At 41.3% G+C, this 19498-nt stretch overlaps 2 protein-coding genes across 3 annotated transcripts in view; one reads left to right on the top strand and one right to left on the bottom strand.

Moving 5' to 3' along the window:
• The first annotated feature begins 4192 nt into the window (after positions 1 to 4192).
• Positions 4193 to 15530, top strand: LOC110536107 (very long chain fatty acid elongase 4). 2 transcript variants are annotated; one of them, XM_021621786.3, is made up of 8 exons: positions 4193 to 4323; positions 9274 to 9337; positions 12720 to 12907; positions 13054 to 13134; positions 13493 to 13549; positions 13767 to 13881; positions 14387 to 14514; positions 15177 to 15530. In XM_021621786.3, exons 2-8 carry the CDS (start codon positions 9280 to 9282, stop codon positions 15342 to 15344), a joined length of 795 nt encoding a protein of 264 aa, XP_021477461.1. In that variant the 5' UTR covers positions 4193 to 4323; positions 9274 to 9279; the 3' UTR covers positions 15345 to 15530. The 2 variants fall into 2 exon arrangements, with proteins under 2 accessions (XP_021477461.1, XP_036799240.1); XM_036943345.2 differs by lacking the exon at positions 9274 to 9337 and having other exon boundaries at positions 4274 to 4323.
• Positions 15531 to 16342: 812 nt separating this feature from the next.
• The window catches only part of LOC110536036 (uncharacterized), a 141207-nt gene continuing 138051 nt past the window's right edge, over positions 16343 to 19498 (bottom strand). The window contains exons 10-11 of the mRNA XM_021621582.3: positions 17239 to 17397; positions 16343 to 17016 (exon numbers count right to left, since the gene is read on the bottom strand). Of these exons, the coding sequence (XP_021477257.3) occupies positions 16880 to 17016; positions 17239 to 17397 (296 nt within the window). The 3' untranslated portion in view covers positions 16343 to 16879. The remainder of the gene's footprint in view (positions 17017 to 17238; positions 17398 to 19498) is intronic.

Below are 19498 nucleotides of genomic sequence, written 5' to 3' on the forward strand. Positions count from 1 at the left end.
TTAATAACCCATTATACACACATACAATTTCATCTCTTTATCCAACTACGTTTCTCAACCAACACATTTCTACCCAACCACTGTTCTGTCCCTCCCTCTCAACCCATCCTATTACCAACCAAATTATTAAAGTCAACTTTCTGTTATTACCTTCAACTTCTCTCTTACTTTTACCAACTTCATTAGCCCTCTCATGTCTGCAAACTGATTTATATTTACAGTATATTATAACTATTATCTAGTAGGCCTATCGATTCCTACTGGCAGGCTATCTGATTCTTGCTTCCAGGCTACCCGATTCCTACAATAAAGTATTGCTGCTATCACGTGATTGTAGGTAAACCGATCCCTACATTTGGGCAAACCAATTCCCACTATTTGAGACACCACTGTGCTCCCATTGATCAATGTTAACCAGACAGATTCATTACTATAGGAAAATAGTTCTGACAAATTGAACCACAACATTTTGTGGATGAGACGAGATCTTTCACCATTAGACAGGTAAAAGGACTGGACAGGTAAAATAACTGGACAGGTAAAAGGACTGGACAGGTAAAAGGACTGGACAGGTAAAAGAACTGGACAGGTAAAAGAACTGGACAGGTAAAAGAACTGGACAGGTAAAATAACTGGATAGGTAGGACAACTGGATAGGTTAAAGAACTGGACAGGTAAAAGAACTGGACAGGTAGGACAACTGGATAGGTTAAAGAACTGGACAGGTAAAAGAACTGGACAGGTAGGACATCTGGATAGGTTAAAGAACTGGACAGGTAAAAGAACTGGACAGGTAGGACAACTGGATAGGTTAAAGAACTGGACAGGTAGGACAACTGGATAGGTTAAAGAACTGGACAGGTAAAAGGACTGGACAGGTACAAGGACTGGACAGGTAAAAAGACTGGACAGGTAAAAGGACTGGACAGGTAGGACAACTGGATAGGTTAAAGAACTGGACAGGTAGGACAACTGGATAGCTTAAAGAACTGGACAGGTAAAAGGACTGGACAGGTACAAGGACTGGACAGGTAAAAGGACTGGACAGGTAAAAGGACTGGACAGGTAAAAGAACTGGACAGGTAGGACAACTGGATAGGTTAAAGAACTGGACAGGTAGGACAACTGGATAGCTTAAAGAACTGGACAGGTAAAAGGACTGGACAGGTACAAGGACTGGACAGGTAAAAGGACTGGACAGGTAAAAGAACTGGACAGGTAAAATAACTGGACGGGTGAAATAACTGACAAGTGGAAGAACTGGACAGGTAAAAGAACTGGACAGGTAGGACAACTGGATAGGTTAAAGAACTGGACAGGTAAAAGGACTGGACAGGTAAAATGACTGGACAGGTAAAAGAACTGGACAGGTAGGACAACTGGATAGGTTAAAGAACTGGACAGGTAGGACAACTGGATAGCTTAAAGAACTGGACAGGTAAAAGGACTGGACAGGTACAAGGACTGGACAGGTAAAAGGACTGGACAGGTAAAAGGACTGGACAGGTAAAAGAACTGGACAGGTAAAAGGACTGGACAGGTAAAATAACTGGACAGGTAAAAGAACTGGACGGGTAGGACAACTGGATAGGTTAAAGAACTGGACAGGTAAAAGGACTGGACAGGTTAAAGAACTGACAAGTGGAAGAACTGGACAGGTAAAAGAACTGGACAGGTAGGACAACTGGATAGGTTAAAGAACTGGATAGGTAGGACAACTGGATAGCTTAAAGAACTGGACAGGTAAAGAACTGGACAGGTAAAAGAACTCAACAGGTAAAGGAACTGGATAGGTTAAAGAACTGGACAGGTAAAGAACTGGACAGGTTAAATAACTAAAATAACTGGACAGGTAAAAGATTTGGACAGGTAAAGAACTGGATAGGTAAAGAACTGGACAGGTTAAAGAACTAAAATAACTGGACAGGTAAAAGAACTCGACAGGTGAAGGAACTGGATAGGTTAAAGAACTGGACAGGTAAAGAACTGGACAGGTTAAAGAACTAAAATAACTGGACAGGTAAAAGAACTGGACAGGTGAAAGAACTGGACAGGTAAAGAACTGGATAGGTTAAAGAACTGGACAGGTAAAGAACTGGACAGGTTAAAGAAATAAAAGAACTGGACAGGTAAAGAACTGGACAGGTGAAAGAACTGGACAGGTAAAGAACTGGACAGGTAAAAGGACTGGACAGGTTAAAGAACTGGACAGGTAAAAGGACTGGACAGGTTAAAGAACTGGACAGGTAAAGAACTGGATAGCTTAAAGAACTGGACAGGTATAAGGACTGGACAGGTTAAAGAACTGGACAGGTAAAGAACTGGATAGGTAAAGAACTGGACAGGTTAAAGAACTGGACAGGTGAAAGAACTGGACAGGTAAAGAACTGGACAGGTAAAGAACTGGATAGGTAAAGAACTGGATAGGTTAAATAACTAAAATAACTGGACAGGTAAAGAACTGGAAAGGTTAAAGAACTAAAATAACTGGACAGGTAAAGAACTGGACAGGTAAATAACTGGATAGGTTAAAGAACTGGATAGGTTAAAGAACTAAAAGAACTGGACAGGTGAAAGAACTGGACAGGTAAAGAACTGGATAGGTTAAAGAACTAAAATAACTGGACAGGTGAAAGAACTGGACAGGTAAAGAACTGGATAGGTTAAAGAACTAAAAGAACTGGACAGGTAAAGACCTGGACAGGTAAAGAACTGGACAGGTGAAAGAACTGGACAGGTAAAGAACTGGACAGGTAAAATAACTGGACAGGTAAAGAACTGGACAGGTAAAATAACTCGACAGGTGAAGGAACTGGATAGGTTAAAGAACTGGACAGGTAAAGAACTGGACAGGTTAAAGAACTAAAATAACTGGACAGGTAAAATATTTGGACAGGTAAAGAACTGGATAGGTTAAAGAACTGGACAGGTAAAGAACTGGACAGGTTAAAGAACTAAAATAACTGGACAGGTAAAGAACTGGACAGGTGAAAGAACTGGACAGGTAAAGAACTGGACAGGTAAAGAACTGGACAGGTTAAGAACTGGACAGGTAAAGTTACATTTCCTTGGGTGGAAGAAATGGGCACAGGAATTGATAGAGAAACTCAGGACATGTTTCTTCTGTACTCTGGATTATGTCAGTGCTACCGGGATACATCCAGTGTGTGTACTTGCATGGGCATATGTGGACTGTGATAAGAACTGTGACAGTGAACAACAATAGTCACGCGTCATCTGTCCCCTGCAGTTTATGAAGCTGTATGACACTGGAGGATCAAGAGGGACAAACTACCAAGGTGAGTGTTATTTCACTACATCACATTCATCAGCAGGACACCCTTATCTAGAGTGAATATTATTATACTGCCTGCTATACACTACATTCAGAATGTACGTTCAAAAGTTTGGGGTCACTTACAAATGTCCTTGTTTTGAAAGAAAAAAACGTTTTTTTTGTCCATTAAAATAACATCAAATTGATCAGAAGTACAGTGTAGACATTGTTAATGTTGTAAATGACTATTGTAGCTGGAAATGGCAGATTTTTAATAAAATATCTACATAGGCCCATTATCAGCAACCATCACTCCTGTGTTCCAATGGCACGTTGTGTTAGCTAATTCAAGTTTATCACTTTAAAAGGCTAATTGATCATTAGAAAACCATTTTGCAATTATGTTAGCACAGCTGAAAACTGTTCTGATTAAAGGAGCAATTAAACTGGCCTTCTTTAGTTGAGTATCTGCATTTGTGGGTTCGAAGTAACATACAATGACTATTGCTGTGCATTGCTGTCTGGCTAACTGCCACAAGTTCCAAACTGGTCTGAAAGTAAAATACTTTTTAGGATGCAAACACGGTGTAATTATTTTAGTTGAATGCTGAACACTACCCCCAAAATATTTGTTGTCCTATATGTTGCATAAAATATGCTTTGGTGTGTTTTACCTCAGATATACACAATACACATGCATTGAGAATAAGTTACTGACTGTAAAACTGGAATATATATATATATATTTCATACATTTTTGTTTTGTTTTTTGCCTAGCATCATCCCTCCAATTTCAGCTCAAATAACATCATTCTTAACAAAACAGTTTGTAGGCCTACATAAGTATTATGGCAGTAGGAGGGGTTCTCTTGCTTGTCTTTCTGCGCTTGCTACGTTAGGTGCTGAGCACATGCTCGAACTTGAAGAACTTGAAATACCTGCCTGGTAGCTGTTGCCATAATGTGTCCAATCAAAACCCTGTGTGGGGCGTCTCGCGTAGGCCTATTTTCACCCGTTTTCAGAAGGAAGTCCCACGCTTTTGTCGGGTAAGTACATTTCATTCATTTAAACACAGCTCTGTGTGTATTGTATTTATTCAGGCGAAAAATGGTAAGATAAATATTCACACAAATATTGTAAGTTTATTTGAACTTTGCCCGTCATTTTATATGAATTTACGGCGCGTGTGAAATGGGAAATAATATTTATGGTAATGTCCTTACAAGGACTTTAAGAAAGTTTAAAGGCCACTAAATGTGTCAAGCTTTGAGATTATACCACGCCTCTCTAACGTGCAAAAAATTGACACATTTGGTGATTCAATTAAGTGTCTCCACATTATTTGGTGATTCAATGAACTAACCAGGATATATATTTTTTTGAACGCAAACTATGTATCCTACGCGTTGGTTGTTGTGTGATGTACCTCACTACGTGGTTATTGGAAACGTGACGTCATTTGTGATTTAACGCGAGAATCCTTATGGTCACGACAACTGGGAACTCGGAAAAAAACGAGCTCAGACTGATACTAATCGTGATATCAGGGATATATTAATTACTAATTTAATTCAAAGGGCATTATTGGCATGGGAAACATATGTTTACATTGCCAGAGTAAGTGAAATAGATAATTAACAAAAGTGTATGAATGTCTTATTTTTTTACAGTAAACATTACACTCACAAAAATGTCAAAGGCGTAGAGATATTTCATATGTCATATTATGGCTTTATACCCTGTTGTGACAATGTGCAAATAATGAAAGTATAAAAGGGAAAAAAATATGGGTTATATTTACAATGGTGTTGGTTCTTCACTGGTTGCCCTTTTCTTGTGGCCACAAGTCACAGCTAACTGCTGTGATGGCACAGCAATAGAAATGGGAGTTTATCAAAAAATCGGGTTTGTTTTCGAATTCTTTGTGGGTCTGAGTAATCTGAGGGAAATATGTGCCTCTAATATGGTCATACATTTGGCAGGAGGTTAGGAAGTGCAGCTCAGTTTCCACCTCATTGTGTGGCCAGTGTGCACATAGCCTGTCTTCTCTTGAGGTCCAGGTCTGACTACGGCAGCCTCTCTCAATAGCTTATTGCAACGGGAACCGTTTACAGTTTAAGAAACAAACGGAAGCAAACGAAACTGGGAATGATCTGCCTGAATTTGTCCAATATAAACTCAAATTTTCATCACCAAGTAAATGACAAAGCAAACAAAACATTTGGAGTAAATGTTTTTTGTTGTAGAATTTGCTTCATGAATACACCCTAGTGATCTCAGATAAGTTGGAGGTCTAGGATGATGCCCAAGTGTCTGAGTTGGATGACCGTTCAAAACTATTTTTTCCCAGTCAGTTTCTTTTTCTTCTCCAGCTTCCCTGTTGTCGTGAATACACTATATTTTGCTATATCCATTTTTGGACTAATAAGTCAATGATAAATCAAATCAAATGTATTTATATAGCCCTTCTTACATCAGCTGATATCTCAACGCGCTGTACACAAACCCAGCCTAAAACCCCAAAACAGCAAGCAATGCAGGTGTAGAAGCACAGTGGCTAGGAAAAACTCCCTAGAAAGGCCAGAACCTAGGAAGAAACCTAGAGAGGAACCAGGCTATGAGGGGTGGCAGGTCCTCTTCTGGCTGTGCCGGGTGGAGATTATAACAGAACATGGCCAAGATGTTCAAATGTTCATAAATTACCAGCATGGTCAAATAATAATAATCACAGTAGTTGTCGAGGGTGCAACAAGTCAGCACCTCAGGAGTAAATGTCAGTTGGCTTTTCATAGCCGATCATTGAGAGCATCTCTACCGCTACTGCTGTCTCTAGTGAGTTGAAAACAGCATGTCTGGAACAGGTAGCACGTCTGGTGAACAGGTCAGGGTTCCATAGCCGCAGGCAGAACAGTTGAAACTGGAGCAGCAGTACAGCCAGGTGGACTGGGGACAGCAAGGAGTCATCATGCCAGGTAGTCCTGAGGCATGGTCCTAGGGCTAAGGTCCTCCGAGAGAGAGAGAGAGAGAGAGAGAGAGAGAGAGAGAGAGAGAGAGAAAGAAAGAAAGAGAGAGCATACTTAAATTCACTCAGGACACCGGATAAGACAGGAGAAATACTCCAGATATAACAGACTGACCCTAGCCCCCCAACACAAACTACTGCAGCATAAATACTGGAAGCTGACAGGAGGGGTCAGGAGACACTGGCCCCATCTGATGATACCCCCGGACAGGGCCAAACAAGCAGGATATAACCCCACCCACTTTGCCAAAGCACAGCCCCCACACCACTAGAAGGATATCGTCAACCACCAACTTACCATCCTGAGACAAGGCCGAGTATAGCCCACAAAGAACTCAACCCACTCACTTGACACACCCCTCCTAGGGACGGCATGGAAGAGCACCAGTAAGCCAGTGACTCAGCCCCTGTAATAGGGTTAGAGGCAGAGAATCCCAGTGGAGAGAGGGGATCCGGCCAGGCGGAGACAGCAAGGGCGGTTCGTTGCTCCAGTGCCTTTCCGTTCACCTTCACACTCCTGGACAAGACTACACTCAATCATAGGACCTACTGAAGAGATGAGTCTTCAATAAAGTCTTAAAGGTTGAGACCGAGTCTGCGTCTCTCACATAGGTAGGCAGACCATTCCATAAAAATGGAGCTCTATAGTGGAAAGCCCTGCCCCCAGCTGTTTGCTTAGAAATTCTAGGGACAATTAGGAGGCCTGCATCTTGTGACAGTAGCGTACGTGTAGGTATGTACGGCAGGACCAAATCGGAAAGATGGGTAGGAGCAAGCCCATGTAATACTTTGTAGGTTAGCAGTAAAACCTTGGAATCAGCCCTTGCCTTAACAGGAAGCCAGTGTAGAGAGGCTAGCACTGGAGTAATATGATCAAATCTTTTGATTCTAGCAGCTGTATTTAGCACTAACTGAAATTTATTTAGTGCTTTTTCCGGGTAGCCGGAAAGTAAAGCATTGCAGTAGTCTAACCTAGAAGTGACAAAAGCATGGATACATTTTTCTGCATCATTTTTGGGCAAAGTTTCTGATTTTTGCAATGTTACGTAGATGGAAAAAAGCTGTCCTTGAAACAGTCTTGATATGTTCGTCAAAAGCGAGGTCAGGGTCCAGAGTAATGCCGAGGTCCTTCACAGTTTTATTTGAGATGACTGTACAACCATCAAGATAAATTGTCAGATTCAACAGAAGATTTCTTTTGTTTATTGAGACCTAGAACAAGCATCTCTGTTTTGTCAGAGTTTAAAATTTGCAGCCATCCACTTCCTTATGTCTGAAACACAGGCTTCCATCGAGGGCAATTTTTGGGCTTCACCATGTTTCATTGAAATGTACAGCTGTGTTTCATCCGCATAGCAGTGAAAGTTAACATTATGTGTTTGAATGACATCCCCAAGAGGTAAAATATATAGTGAAAACAATAGTGGTCCGAAAACAGAAACTTGAGGAACACTGAAATTTACAGTTGATTGGTCAGAGGACAAACAATCCACAGAGACAAACTGATATCTTTCCGACAGATAAGATCTAAACCAGGCCAGAACTTGTCCGTGTAGACCCATTTGGGTTTCCAATCTCTCCAAAAGAATGTGGTGCTCGATGGTATCAAAAGCAGCACTAAGGTCTAGGAGCACGAGGACAGATGCAGAGCCTCGGTCTGACGCCATTAGAAAGTCATTTACCACCTTCACAAGTGCAGTCTCAGTGCTCTGATGGGGTTTAAAACCAGACTGAAGCATTTGTATACATTGTTTGTCTTTAGGAAGGCAGTGAGTTGCTGCACAACAGCTTTTTCAAAAATGTTGGAGAGGAATGGGAGATTCGATATAGGCCGATAGTTTTTTATATTTTGTGGGTCATGGTTTGGCTTTTTCAAGAGGATTTTTTTTAGTGAGTTTGGTACACATCCGGTGGATAGAGAGCCGTTTATTATGTTCAACATAGGAGGGCCAAGCACAGGAAGCAGCTCTTTCAGTAGTTTAGTTGGAATAGGGTCCAGTATGTAGCTTGAAGGGTTAGAGGCCATTATTATTTTCATCATTGTGTCAAGAGATATAGTACTAAAACATTTGAGTGTCTCTCTTGATCCTAGGTCCTGGCAGAGTTGTGCAGACTAAGGACAACTGAGCTTTGGAGAAATACGCAGATTTAAAGAGGAGTCCGTAATTTGCTTTCTAATGATCATGATCTTTTCGTCAAAGAAGTTCATGAATTTATTACTGCTGAAGTGAAAGCCATCCTCTCTTGGGGAATGCTGCTTTTTAGTTAGCGACAGTATCAATAATACATTTTGGATTGTTCTTATTTTTCTCAATTAAGTTGGAAAAATAGGATGATCGAGCAGCAGTGAGGGCTCTTCGATACTGCACGGTACTGTCTTTCCAAGCTAGTCGGAAGACTTCCAGTTTGTGGCGCCATTTCCGTTCCAATTTTCTGGAAGCTTGCTTCAGAGTTCGGGTATTTTCTGTATACCAGGGAGCTAGTTTCTCTTGACAAATGTTTTTCGTTTTTAGGGGTGCGACTGCATCTAGGGTGTTGCGCAAGGTTAAATTGAGTTCCTCAGCTAGGTGGTTAACAGATTTTTGTCCTCTGACGTCCTTGGGTAGGCAGAGGGAGTCTGGAAGGGCATCAAGGAATCTTTGGGTTGTCTGAGAATTTATAGCACGACTTTTGATGTTCCTTTGTTATACCCATTGATTCTTAAACAATATAAATTATAAATGCCTCATGAGCTTTAGTTCAGAGCTCAAAATATAATCTTGTTGTACTCCACTGTTTGTAAACAACGTAAATGTAAACTATACATTTCATTTCATGGATGGTCAGTCCTTGCATCCATTACTCTATGAATTTGAGTGGTTACATTTCTCCAGACCCATCCCTTAGCTTTTTAGCAAACGGGGGTGGGTCATTTTGTAATTGTTTTAATGAAGGATTATTGCTATAATCAATGACCAACTTCCTGTTCCAACAGTGTCAAATGGCTTCAGCATGGCAAAGCGTTCAGTCCATGCACCAGTGGATGTTGGAGAATGGAGGTATTTCAGAATTTGGGTATACATTTTATGATAGGCCACTGACAATATAGGAAAATACTATACTTTTTTTGTGATTCAGCCCGCAACACAAAATGTCACAGGACTGGATTATCTAGTTGCAATTGATACACGTAGGACATTCACCAACAGCCTCCCTCACACAGTCAACAGATATCAAATTGTACTACATATAAGGTCAATCCAGCTCCAGTTGTGTACACAGTGCCTAATTTTCTCTATTGCATTTTTTTATATACTGAATGTTATCAGATCTTCAACCTAAACCTATTAGATAAAGGGAACCCAAGTCAACAAATAACAGTTACATACTTAGTTAATTTATTTCATTAACAAAGTAATACAACACCCAAAGCCCCTGTGTGAAAATGTATTTGCCCCCCTTACACTCAATAACTGGTTGTGCCACCTTTAGCTGCAAGGACTCCAACCAAACACTTCCTGTAGTTGTTGATCAGTCTCTCTTGTCACTGTGGAGGAACTTTGGCCCACTTGTTCATGCAGAACTGCTGTAACTCAGTGACATTAGTGGGTTTTTCAAGCATGAACAGCTCATTTCAAGTCCTTCCACAACATCTCATTTGGGATTAGGTCTGGACTTTGACTAGGCCATTCCAAAACTTCAAATGTGTTGCTTTTTAGCCATTTTCACGTAGACCTAATTGTGTGTTTTGGATCATTGTCGTGCTGTATGATCCAGCTGCGTTTCTGCTCACAGACAGATGTCCTGACACTCTCCTGTAGAATTCTCTGATACCAAGCAGAATTCATGGTTCCTTCTATTAAGGCAAGTCGTCCAGGTTCTAAAGCAGTAAAGCATCCCCAAACCATCACACTAACACCACCATGCTTGACCGTTGGTATAAGGTTAACCAGGTATATTGGGACCCATGTCGTCCTAAAAGTTATACTTTTGAATCATCTGACCATAGAACATTCTTCCAAGAGTCTTGATGATCATCCAGGTTCTTCCATGTGATTGTTTTTGGCTAACTTGAGTCAACGTTTTGGATGGCATGGCTCCCATTATGCCCGGCGAAAACCAAACACTGCATTCCACAGTAAGAACCTCATACTAACGGTCAAGCATGGTGGTGAAAGTGTCATGGTTTGGGGATGGTTTTCTGCCTCAAGAACCTGGACGACTTGCCTTAATAGAATTAACGGTGAATTCTGCTCTGTATCAGAGAATTCTACATGGGAATGTTAGGCTGCCAGGTCATCAGTCTGTGAGCTGAAGCACAGCAAGACAATGATTCGAAATACACAATCAAGTATACATTAAAATGGCTAAAATGCAATGGCCTAGTCGAAGTCCAGACCTAATCCCAATTGAGATGTTGTGGCAGGACTTGAAATGAGCAGTTCATACTTGAAAACTCACAAATGTCGCTGAGTTGAAGCGGTTTTGAATGCAAGAGTGGGCCAAAATTCCTCCACAGTGACGTGACAGACTGATCAACAACTACAGGAAGCGTTTGGTTGCAGTCCTTGCAGCTAAAGGTGACACAACCAGTTAGATTGTAAGGGGGCAATTCCTTTTTTACACAAGGGAATTGGGTGTTGCATAACTTTAAGGAAATAAATAAATAAAAGTATGTGGACACATGCTCGTCGAACATCTCATTCCAAAAACATCAGCATTAATATGGTGTTGATCCCCCGTATGCTGCCAAAACTGCTTACACTCTTCTGGCAAGGCTTTACACTAGATGTTGGAACATTGCAGGGACTTGCTTGCATTCAGCCACAAGAGCTTTAGTGATGTCGGCCAGTGTTGTTGGGCGATTAGACCTGGCTCGCAGTCGGTGTTCTAATTCATCCCAAAGATGTTCGATGGGATTGAGGTCAGGTTAATGTGTGTGTTAGTACTGTCCAGGGTTTCCTGATTTCCATGAAATATGAGCTAGAATTAATGATTATGAGTTACAGTTTTCCTTCCAATAAATGGTAATCAAGTATGTTATACTGAACAAAAATATAAATGGTAATCAAGTATGTTATACTGAACAAAAATATAAATGGTAATCAAGTATGTTATACTGAACAAAAATATAAATGGTAATCAAGTATGTTATACTGAACAAAAATATAAATGGTAATCAAGTATGTTATACTGAACAAAAATATAAATGGTAATCAAGTATGTTATACTGAACAAAAATATAAATGGTAATCAAGTATGTTATACTGAACAAAAATATAAATGGTAATCAAGTATGTTATACTGAACAAAAATATAAATGGTAATCAAGTATGTTATACTGAACAAAAATATAAATGGTAATCAAGTATGTTATACTGAACAAAAATATAAATGCAACATGCAACTATTTCAGCGTTTTTTTTTTTTTTTTTTTTACTGAGTTACAGTCCATATAAGGAAATCAGGTCCTAACCTATGGATTTCGCAGGGGCACAACCGTGGGGCACCCACTGTGGAGCCAGGCCCAGCCAATCAGAATGGGTTTTTCCCCACAAAAGGGCTTTGTTGCTGACAGAAATACTCCTCAGTTTCATCAGCTGACCGGGTGGCTGGTCTCAGACGATCTGGCAGATGAAGAAGCCGGATGTGGAAATCCTGGGATGGCATGGTTACACGTGGTCTGCGTTTGTGAGACTGTTTGGGCGTACTGCCAAATTCTCTGAAATTACATTGGAGACGGCTTATGCTAGAGAAATGAATATTACATTATTTGGCACCAGCTCTGGTGGACATTCCTGCAGTCAGCATGCCAATTGCACGCTCCCTCAACTTGAGACATTTGTGGCAGTGTGTTGTGTGACAAAACTGCACATATTAGTGGCCTTTTATTGTCCTGTGTAACGATCATCCTGTTTAATCAGCTTCTTGATATGCCACACCTGTCAGGTGGATGGATTATCTTGGCAAAGGAGAAATGCTCACGAACAGAGAAGCTTTTAGTGCGTATGGAACATTTCTGGGATCTTTTATTTCAGCTCATGAAACATGGGACCAACACTTTACATGTTGCGTTTTATATTTTTGTTCAGTATTAAAAAAAAATAGCTTTTCTGTGTTTTGAATGTTGTGGGTGTACGCTAAGAACAGAATGGTGTGAGCGATTGCCGGTCATTACAAATATTCACGGCATGTAGCTGCTCATTGTCCAGCTCAGCTAATGAGCCATCTTGACGTCATAAATAAATAAGCAAATAGCGAGCATTTTTGAAAAGGTCTGTTTGAGATACAACTTTGAGGTGGGGTTTTGGAAGTGTTTTTTTATACTTTGGCCACATACGAATACAGGACGAGTCAACAACATTAATTGGGAATGAGTTAACAGAATATTAACATTTTAAAAGTGAGATGAATACAGTGGGCTACCATGTTTACTTCCAGATAAGAGGACAGATCCATGGTTACTGGTCTACTCCCCCATGCCAGTGGCTTCTATATTCCTCCTCTATCTCGGTGTGGTCTGGGCTGGGCCCAAGCTGATGAAACACAGGCAACCTGTTGACCTCAAGGCTGTGCTCATTGTCTACAACTTCGCCATGGTCTGCCTGTCTGTCTACATGTTCCACGAGGTGTGCTCCAACTCCCATCAAAATTTGTGGATTTCTCTGTGTGTGTGTGTGTGTGTGTGTGTGTGTTCAGCAGCCATAGAAATGGGCCTAATTTATGTTTTATTATGAAATGTTTCACCTGACCAATAAAGGTTTTTATGTTGCAGTTCTTGGTCACGTCCATGCTGTCTAACTACAGTTACTTGTGTCAACCTGTGGATTACAGCACTAGCCCACTGGCGATGAGGGTAAGAGTGCATCTGAATAGTCCCTACTGTACACAAACCGTTGAACCTCTCACATAGTCCCTACTGGACACAAACCGTTGAACCTCTCACATAGTCCCTACTGTACACAAACCGTTGAACCTCTCACATAGTCCCTACTGTACACAAACCGTTGAACCTCTCACATAGTCCCTACTGTACACAAACCGTTGAACCTCTCACATAGTCCCTACTGGACACAAACCGTTGAACCTCTCACATAGTTGACCTAACTTTCAAATGCCCCCAAATAGTACACATATCTATTCCATCTCTGAAGACTGTCCCAAAGCCCTGGCCATAACAGTGGATAACTCTCTCTGTCTGTTTGTTTCACCAGATGGCCAAAGCATGCTGGTGGTTTTTCTTCTCCAAGGTCATAGAATTGGCTGACACGGTAAAACATTGAAAATCAAGGTTATATTCATTAGGTACCAAACGGAAGAAAACAAAGTGAAATGGGGACTACTTGTCCAGGAAACGCTCATTTTCGTGTTCTGTTGCAAAACGTTTTCCTACTGTGTGCATTAATCAATATGACCCGGGATTAACGTCAGACTCATGTGAAACATTGGAGATCCATTTCAAACCCATTCCAAACTCTCCATTCACAGGTGTTTTTCATCCTGAGGAAGAAAAACAGCCAGCTGACCTTCCTGCATGTCTATCACCATGGCACCATGATCTTCAACTGGTGGGCAGGGGCGAAGTACCTGGCTGGAGGCCAATGTAAGTCTAGCAGTATGAAGACCAGGAAAAACTCTGTATCCTATTCGTTAATGCTCTGTATCAACGCATATGGAATGTTTCAGAACTGCCATATATATTTTTTACCTTTATTTAACTAGGCAAGTCAGTTAGGAACAAATTCTTATTTTCAATGATGGCCTAGGAACAACTGCCTGTTCAGGGGCAGAATGACAGATTTGTACCTTGTCAGCTCGGGGGTTTGAACTTGCAACCTTCCGGTTACTAGTCCAATGCTCTAACCACTTGGCTACCCTGCCGTTTAATTAAGATGTTTTATCAACTCTGTTGGGACTTCTCAACACCTGGTAGGCACCTGCTAGACTTACAAATAGACATTCATTGTCAGTCGCTCTGCATAAGAGTGTCGGCTAAATTACTCAAATATAAATATAAAATGATTTATGGGGTCCTAGCAAATTGTCCATACCATTCATGATGCTGTGCAACAGATAGTTGAGATGTTTTGTGTTCCTCTCACTCCTAGCGTTCTGCATCGGTCTTCTCAACACCTTCGTCCACACTGTAATGTACTCCTACTACGGACTGGCTGCTCTTGGGCCTCACATGCAGAAGTACTTATGGTGGAAACGCTATCTGACGTCACTTCAGCTGGTGAGTGGCTCTATCTACAGCTCTGCAGACATCTAGTGAGGTTTAAGAAAAAGGGGATACATCTGGGGGTTGTGAATTTGTTGGCTACTACAGAAGCTTCGAGTATTAAGGGATTAAGACCTGGATTCAATCAGTTCAGTGTTAACCCACCATAACCAACAACTGCATAGCCTATTATTGCTTTTGTTCAGGATGATGTCGGAGTTGTAACTGTGTTAGAGTAGTCAAATTGGTGAGCGGTTGCTCTTGTGGTCATTGTCAAGAAACCACACCCATCCTTAAATCCCACCCGCGTTAATAGTTCACAACAAGAACGTGTAGGCTATATAGAAACTATGACACTCAAAGTGAAAACCATTAAACGATAGGCTAGGGAATTATATATCAGCCTAGTTGAGGTGTAGATTACATTTCTACTAATGCCACATGGTGCATCCAATGGCGATGACCGCGATAACACTTGGAGACGATTGTGGATTTGACAGCTCCACCACGGTTACACCTCCGACGTAACCTATACACAAGCAATAATAGGCTATGCAATTGTCGGTTATAACTGATTGAATCTAGGCCTTACGTGTGGTAGAAAACAGATCGTGATTATGAACGAAGATATCTGAGAAGGTTGTTCTTAAACAATGTTCTCCTGACGGTGGTTTCAGCTCCAGTTTGTCCTGCTGACAACTCACACGGGCTACAACCTCTTCACTGAGTGTGACTTCCCAGACTCCATGAATGCCTATGTGTTTTTCTACTGTGTCAGCCTCATCCTACTCTTCAGCAACTTCTACTATCAGAGCTACCTCAGCAGGAAGAGCAAGAAGACGTGAAGGATATGGCCGTGACCCCACTCTCCGAGGGTGTCTCAGGGCGAGTTGGGATATGCAAAGAGAAACACATTTCCAATTGAATAGGACAAATACAAGCACCCACCAAATGATGTATTATTATATTCATAATCACACTCTTACTGTACCTGAATTCAATTCACTGTCAATTTAAACATTTTGCAAAAACATGATCTGGATATTTATTTGTGAAGCCTCCTACAATATTCCCTATGGCAGCATTTTGCAAACTTGGTCCTGGGGAACCCTGAGAAGTGCATCTATTTTGTATTTTTGTCCTAGCACTACACAGCTGATTCAAATAATCAAAACTTGATAATGTGTTGATTTTCTTTTTTTTGTGGATGTGTAGTTCTAGGGCAAAACCAAAATATGCACCCATCGACTGAGTTTGGAAAACCCAGTCTTTAACTGGATGTGAACCTATGGAGAGAGAACAGTCATCACAAATGGTCTCAATACCACTGCATTCCTTTTCATAATGTTACTGTGAAAAGCTGAGAATGCTCACAAGAGGGCAGAGTATGTCAACGGTTGGTGTTCCTCTTGCCGGTGTGTCGAACCGGCCGCCACTGTGTAACTTTTCTGAAACTTGACATACGCTGCTTATATCTTGGGCATATTTATTTCACATTATAGCATATATAGTGCTTTAGTTAGAGGCACAGACGCTGTACTTGGTGCTATAACCATGTTTGACTACCAAGCAAGGCTTATAGGAAAAGGAGAAGAATTCCTGACCACTGTTTCGTTTGAATGCTCCTCCGATACTTAAAATAGTTTTATTTTACTGACATGGCATTACCTTGCAGCTGTGCTAGTTCTGTGGATGTGCATACCACCATAAGATATGTATTTAATTAGGGATCTCCATTAGCTGATGCCAAGGCAGCAGCTACTCTTCCTGGGGTCCAAACACATTAAGGCACTTACATATACAACAAATGATAACAGTACATCATATTAAAAAGTCACAATTGTGTTATTGTACAATTATTTATTTCTTAAACTTGGAAATAACAAGCATTCAAAAGACTGCTTTAAACAAACTGTACATTTATACAAAGTAGATTTGACTGTGTTCCAGAATATTTAATGTATGACCATCCACCACCCCTCCATTTACCTTCCAGAAATATCTTCAGACAATCTAAACAAATAAACAAGGCATTTCATCCACTGTAAAAACACTGCAAAATGATATATTTTTCTACATTTCAGTCCCTAGTAGATTGAACAATGTAGAAAGAGAGAGGGAATTCTGGACTAGGTTATGTCTTAGTTGGAAATGTGTCCATTTGGATGCATCTGAGTCCGTGTGGAATCTGTTGGGCAGGGCTGTAGGAAGCTCTTGTTTTGTTACAGAGTTATGACTGACAGTCGTTCTAGAGCAGTAGAGATTGTTTTCAATTATATTGTTTCCTTTAGAACAGAACAAACTTGTAAGGAATGGATGCCACTCCAGACTATTGAGATACATCGCCCGTATAGCGATACCCAGGGTAGCATCGGGTCCTCTATGTCTCTGTGTAGACGGAGGCCATCTGACTCAGGCTGCGGTCGAAGCTGTTCACCTGGAAGAAGATGCTCTCCTCTGGGCTGGAGGAGAACTGGCACTCCCCTGATCCCTGGAGGTCCTGTGCCAAGCTGAAACCTGGGGGAGGAGACCACTAAATTAGACACACAATCAAATTTTATGCTACACTGTTAAGTGCGTGGGGAAATAGTTGGCTTGATCAACATACAGAAATAATTCAATTATTGATTTTAGTGCACACACACTTCTCATTCAATGAACAAGGAGGGGGAAAATAATGACAGAAATACAAAACAAAAACTGTTAGAGAAAGCTAAGGTGATCTACGCCAGGTCTCACCTGCAGCAGAGCCACTGCTGGTACTGGACATGTGGAAGCCGTTGTTCTGGTGGGAAGTGTAACCATGTGAGTCCGCTGGTACATGAACACCACTCACAGACTGTTCCATTCTGTACGAGTCTCCAAAATGGAAGCAGCTCTGAAAGCTGCCCTGGTAATCTACAGAGAGAAGGGAGGAGAGGATCAAGCACAGAATAACTAGAACAAAGCCCCTTACACCACTGCAATTTAACTGGAACTCTCTAGGGGATGCTCAGTATGGCCACTGGACCTATACAGTGATTTGCGAAAGTATTCACCCCCTTGGCATATTTCCTATTTTATTGCCTTACAACATGGAATTAAAATGGATTTTTGGGGGGTTTGTATTTGATTTACACAACATGCCTACCACTTTGAAGATGTAAAATATTTTTTATTGTGAAAGAAATAAGACAATAAAACTGAAATGCTATTTCCTCCTCTCCTTTGACACACATATTTAATCTAGCCATCTCAGGGTGGCTCTTCCGCTGCTGTAACTAAATAAAAAACATTATTATACACATTACACAGGGATGGGGAGGGAGGGGTCTGCCGCTGCAACAAAAGACCACTTGAGCATGCGTAACTATTCACCCCCCCCCCCCAAAGTCAATACTTTGTAGAGCCACCTTTTACAGCAATTACAGCTGCAAGTCTCTTGGGGTATGTCTCTATAAACTTGGCACATCTAGCCACTGGGATTTTTGCCCATTCTTCAAGTCAAAACATCTCCAGCTCCTTCAAGTTGGATGGGTTCCGCTGGTGTACAGCAATCTTTAAGTCATGACACATATTCTCAATTTGATTGAGGTCTGGGCTTTGACTAGGCTATTCAAATACATTTAAATGTTTCCCCTTAAACCACTCAAGTGTTCCTTTAGCAGTATGCTTAGGGTCATTATCTTGCTGGAAGGTGAACCTCTGTCCCAGTCTCAAATCTCTGGAAGTCAAACAGGTTTCCCCCTCTATTTAGCGCCATCCATCATTCCTTCAATTCTGACCAGTTTCCCGGTCCCTGCCGATGAAAAACATCCCCACAGCATGATGCTGCCACCAACACGCTTCACTATGGGGATGGTGTTCTCGGGGTGATGAGAGGTGTTGGGTTTGCACCAGCATTTTCCTTGATGGCCAAAAAGCTACATTTCTGTCTCATCTGACCAGTGTACCTTCTTCCATATGTTTGGGGAGTATCCCACATGCCTTTTGGCAAACACCAAACGTGTTTCCTTCTTTTGTTTCTTTAAGCAATGGCTCTTTCTGGCCACTCTTCCGTAAAGCCCAGCTCAGTGGAGTGTACGGCTTAAAGTGTTCTATGGACAGATACTCCAATCTCCGCTGTGGAGCTTTGCAGCTCCTTCAGGGTTATTTTTGGTCTCTATGTTGCCTCTCTGATTAATGCCCTCCTTGCCAGGTCTGTGAGTTTTGGTGGGCGGCCCTCTCTTGGCAGGTTTGTTGTGGTGCCATATTATTTCCATTTTTTAATAATGGATTTAAATGGTGCTGCGTGGGATGTTCAAAGTTTCAGATATTTTATAACCCAACCATGATCTGTACTTATCCACAACTTTGTCCTTGACCTGTTTGGAGAGCTCCTTGGTCTTCATGGTGCCGCTTACTTGGTGGTGCCCCTTGCTTAGTGGTGTTGCAGACTCTGGGGCCTTTCAGAACAGATGTATATATACTGAGATCATGTGACACTTAAAGTCCACCTGTGTACAATCTATTTAACTAATTAGGTGACTTCTGAAGGTAATTGGTTGCACCAGATCTTATTTAGGGGCTTCATAACAAAGGGGGTGAATATATACGCACGCAGCACTTGTTCTAAAAAAAATTGTAAGTCATTTTTTACATTTCACTTCACCAATGGACTATGTTGTGTATGTCTATTACATGAAATCCAAATAAAAATCAATTTAAATTACAGGTAATGCAGCAAAATAGGAAAAACGGCAAGTGGGATGAATACTTTTGCAAGACACGATAGACTTAGGTCCAATGGGAATACCAATTTCAGTCATTGTATTTCTATCGGGTCAAGAGGGGAGGGGAAAGAAAAGTGTCTGAAGGGGGCATTCCTTCTGACCAAACAATACGGAGTGATTATGTTTGTAAACTGATTCCATACATCAACTTGAAACATTGTGTGGCTTCGACCTATTATAACGCTACATTTGTGTTAGCGCGCTAACTCTTCCAGTTCCTTCGTGGTAGCATTTGTCAATTGTCCCCC

The sequence above is a fragment of the Oncorhynchus mykiss genome, chromosome 1, assembly GCF_057628025.1.
Source record: "Oncorhynchus mykiss isolate SJ-2025 chromosome 1, ASM5762802v1, whole genome shotgun sequence".
NCBI lineage: Eukaryota > Metazoa > Chordata > Actinopteri > Salmoniformes > Salmonidae > Oncorhynchus > Oncorhynchus mykiss.

Excerpts from the sequence above, each read along its gene's own strand:
- LOC110536107 (XM_021621786.3), top strand. The coding sequence starts at position 9,280 with ATGGCTTCAGCATGGCAAAGCGTTCAGTCCATGCACCAGTGGATGTTG. Across the intron at positions 13,135-13,492 it reads CTAGCCCACTGGCGATGAGG|ATGGCCAAAGCATGCTGGTG; the intron begins GTAAGAGTGCAT and ends TTGTTTCACCAG. Across the intron at positions 13,550-13,766 it reads TCATAGAATTGGCTGACACG|GTGTTTTTCATCCTGAGGAA; the intron begins GTAAAACATTGA and ends CTCCATTCACAG.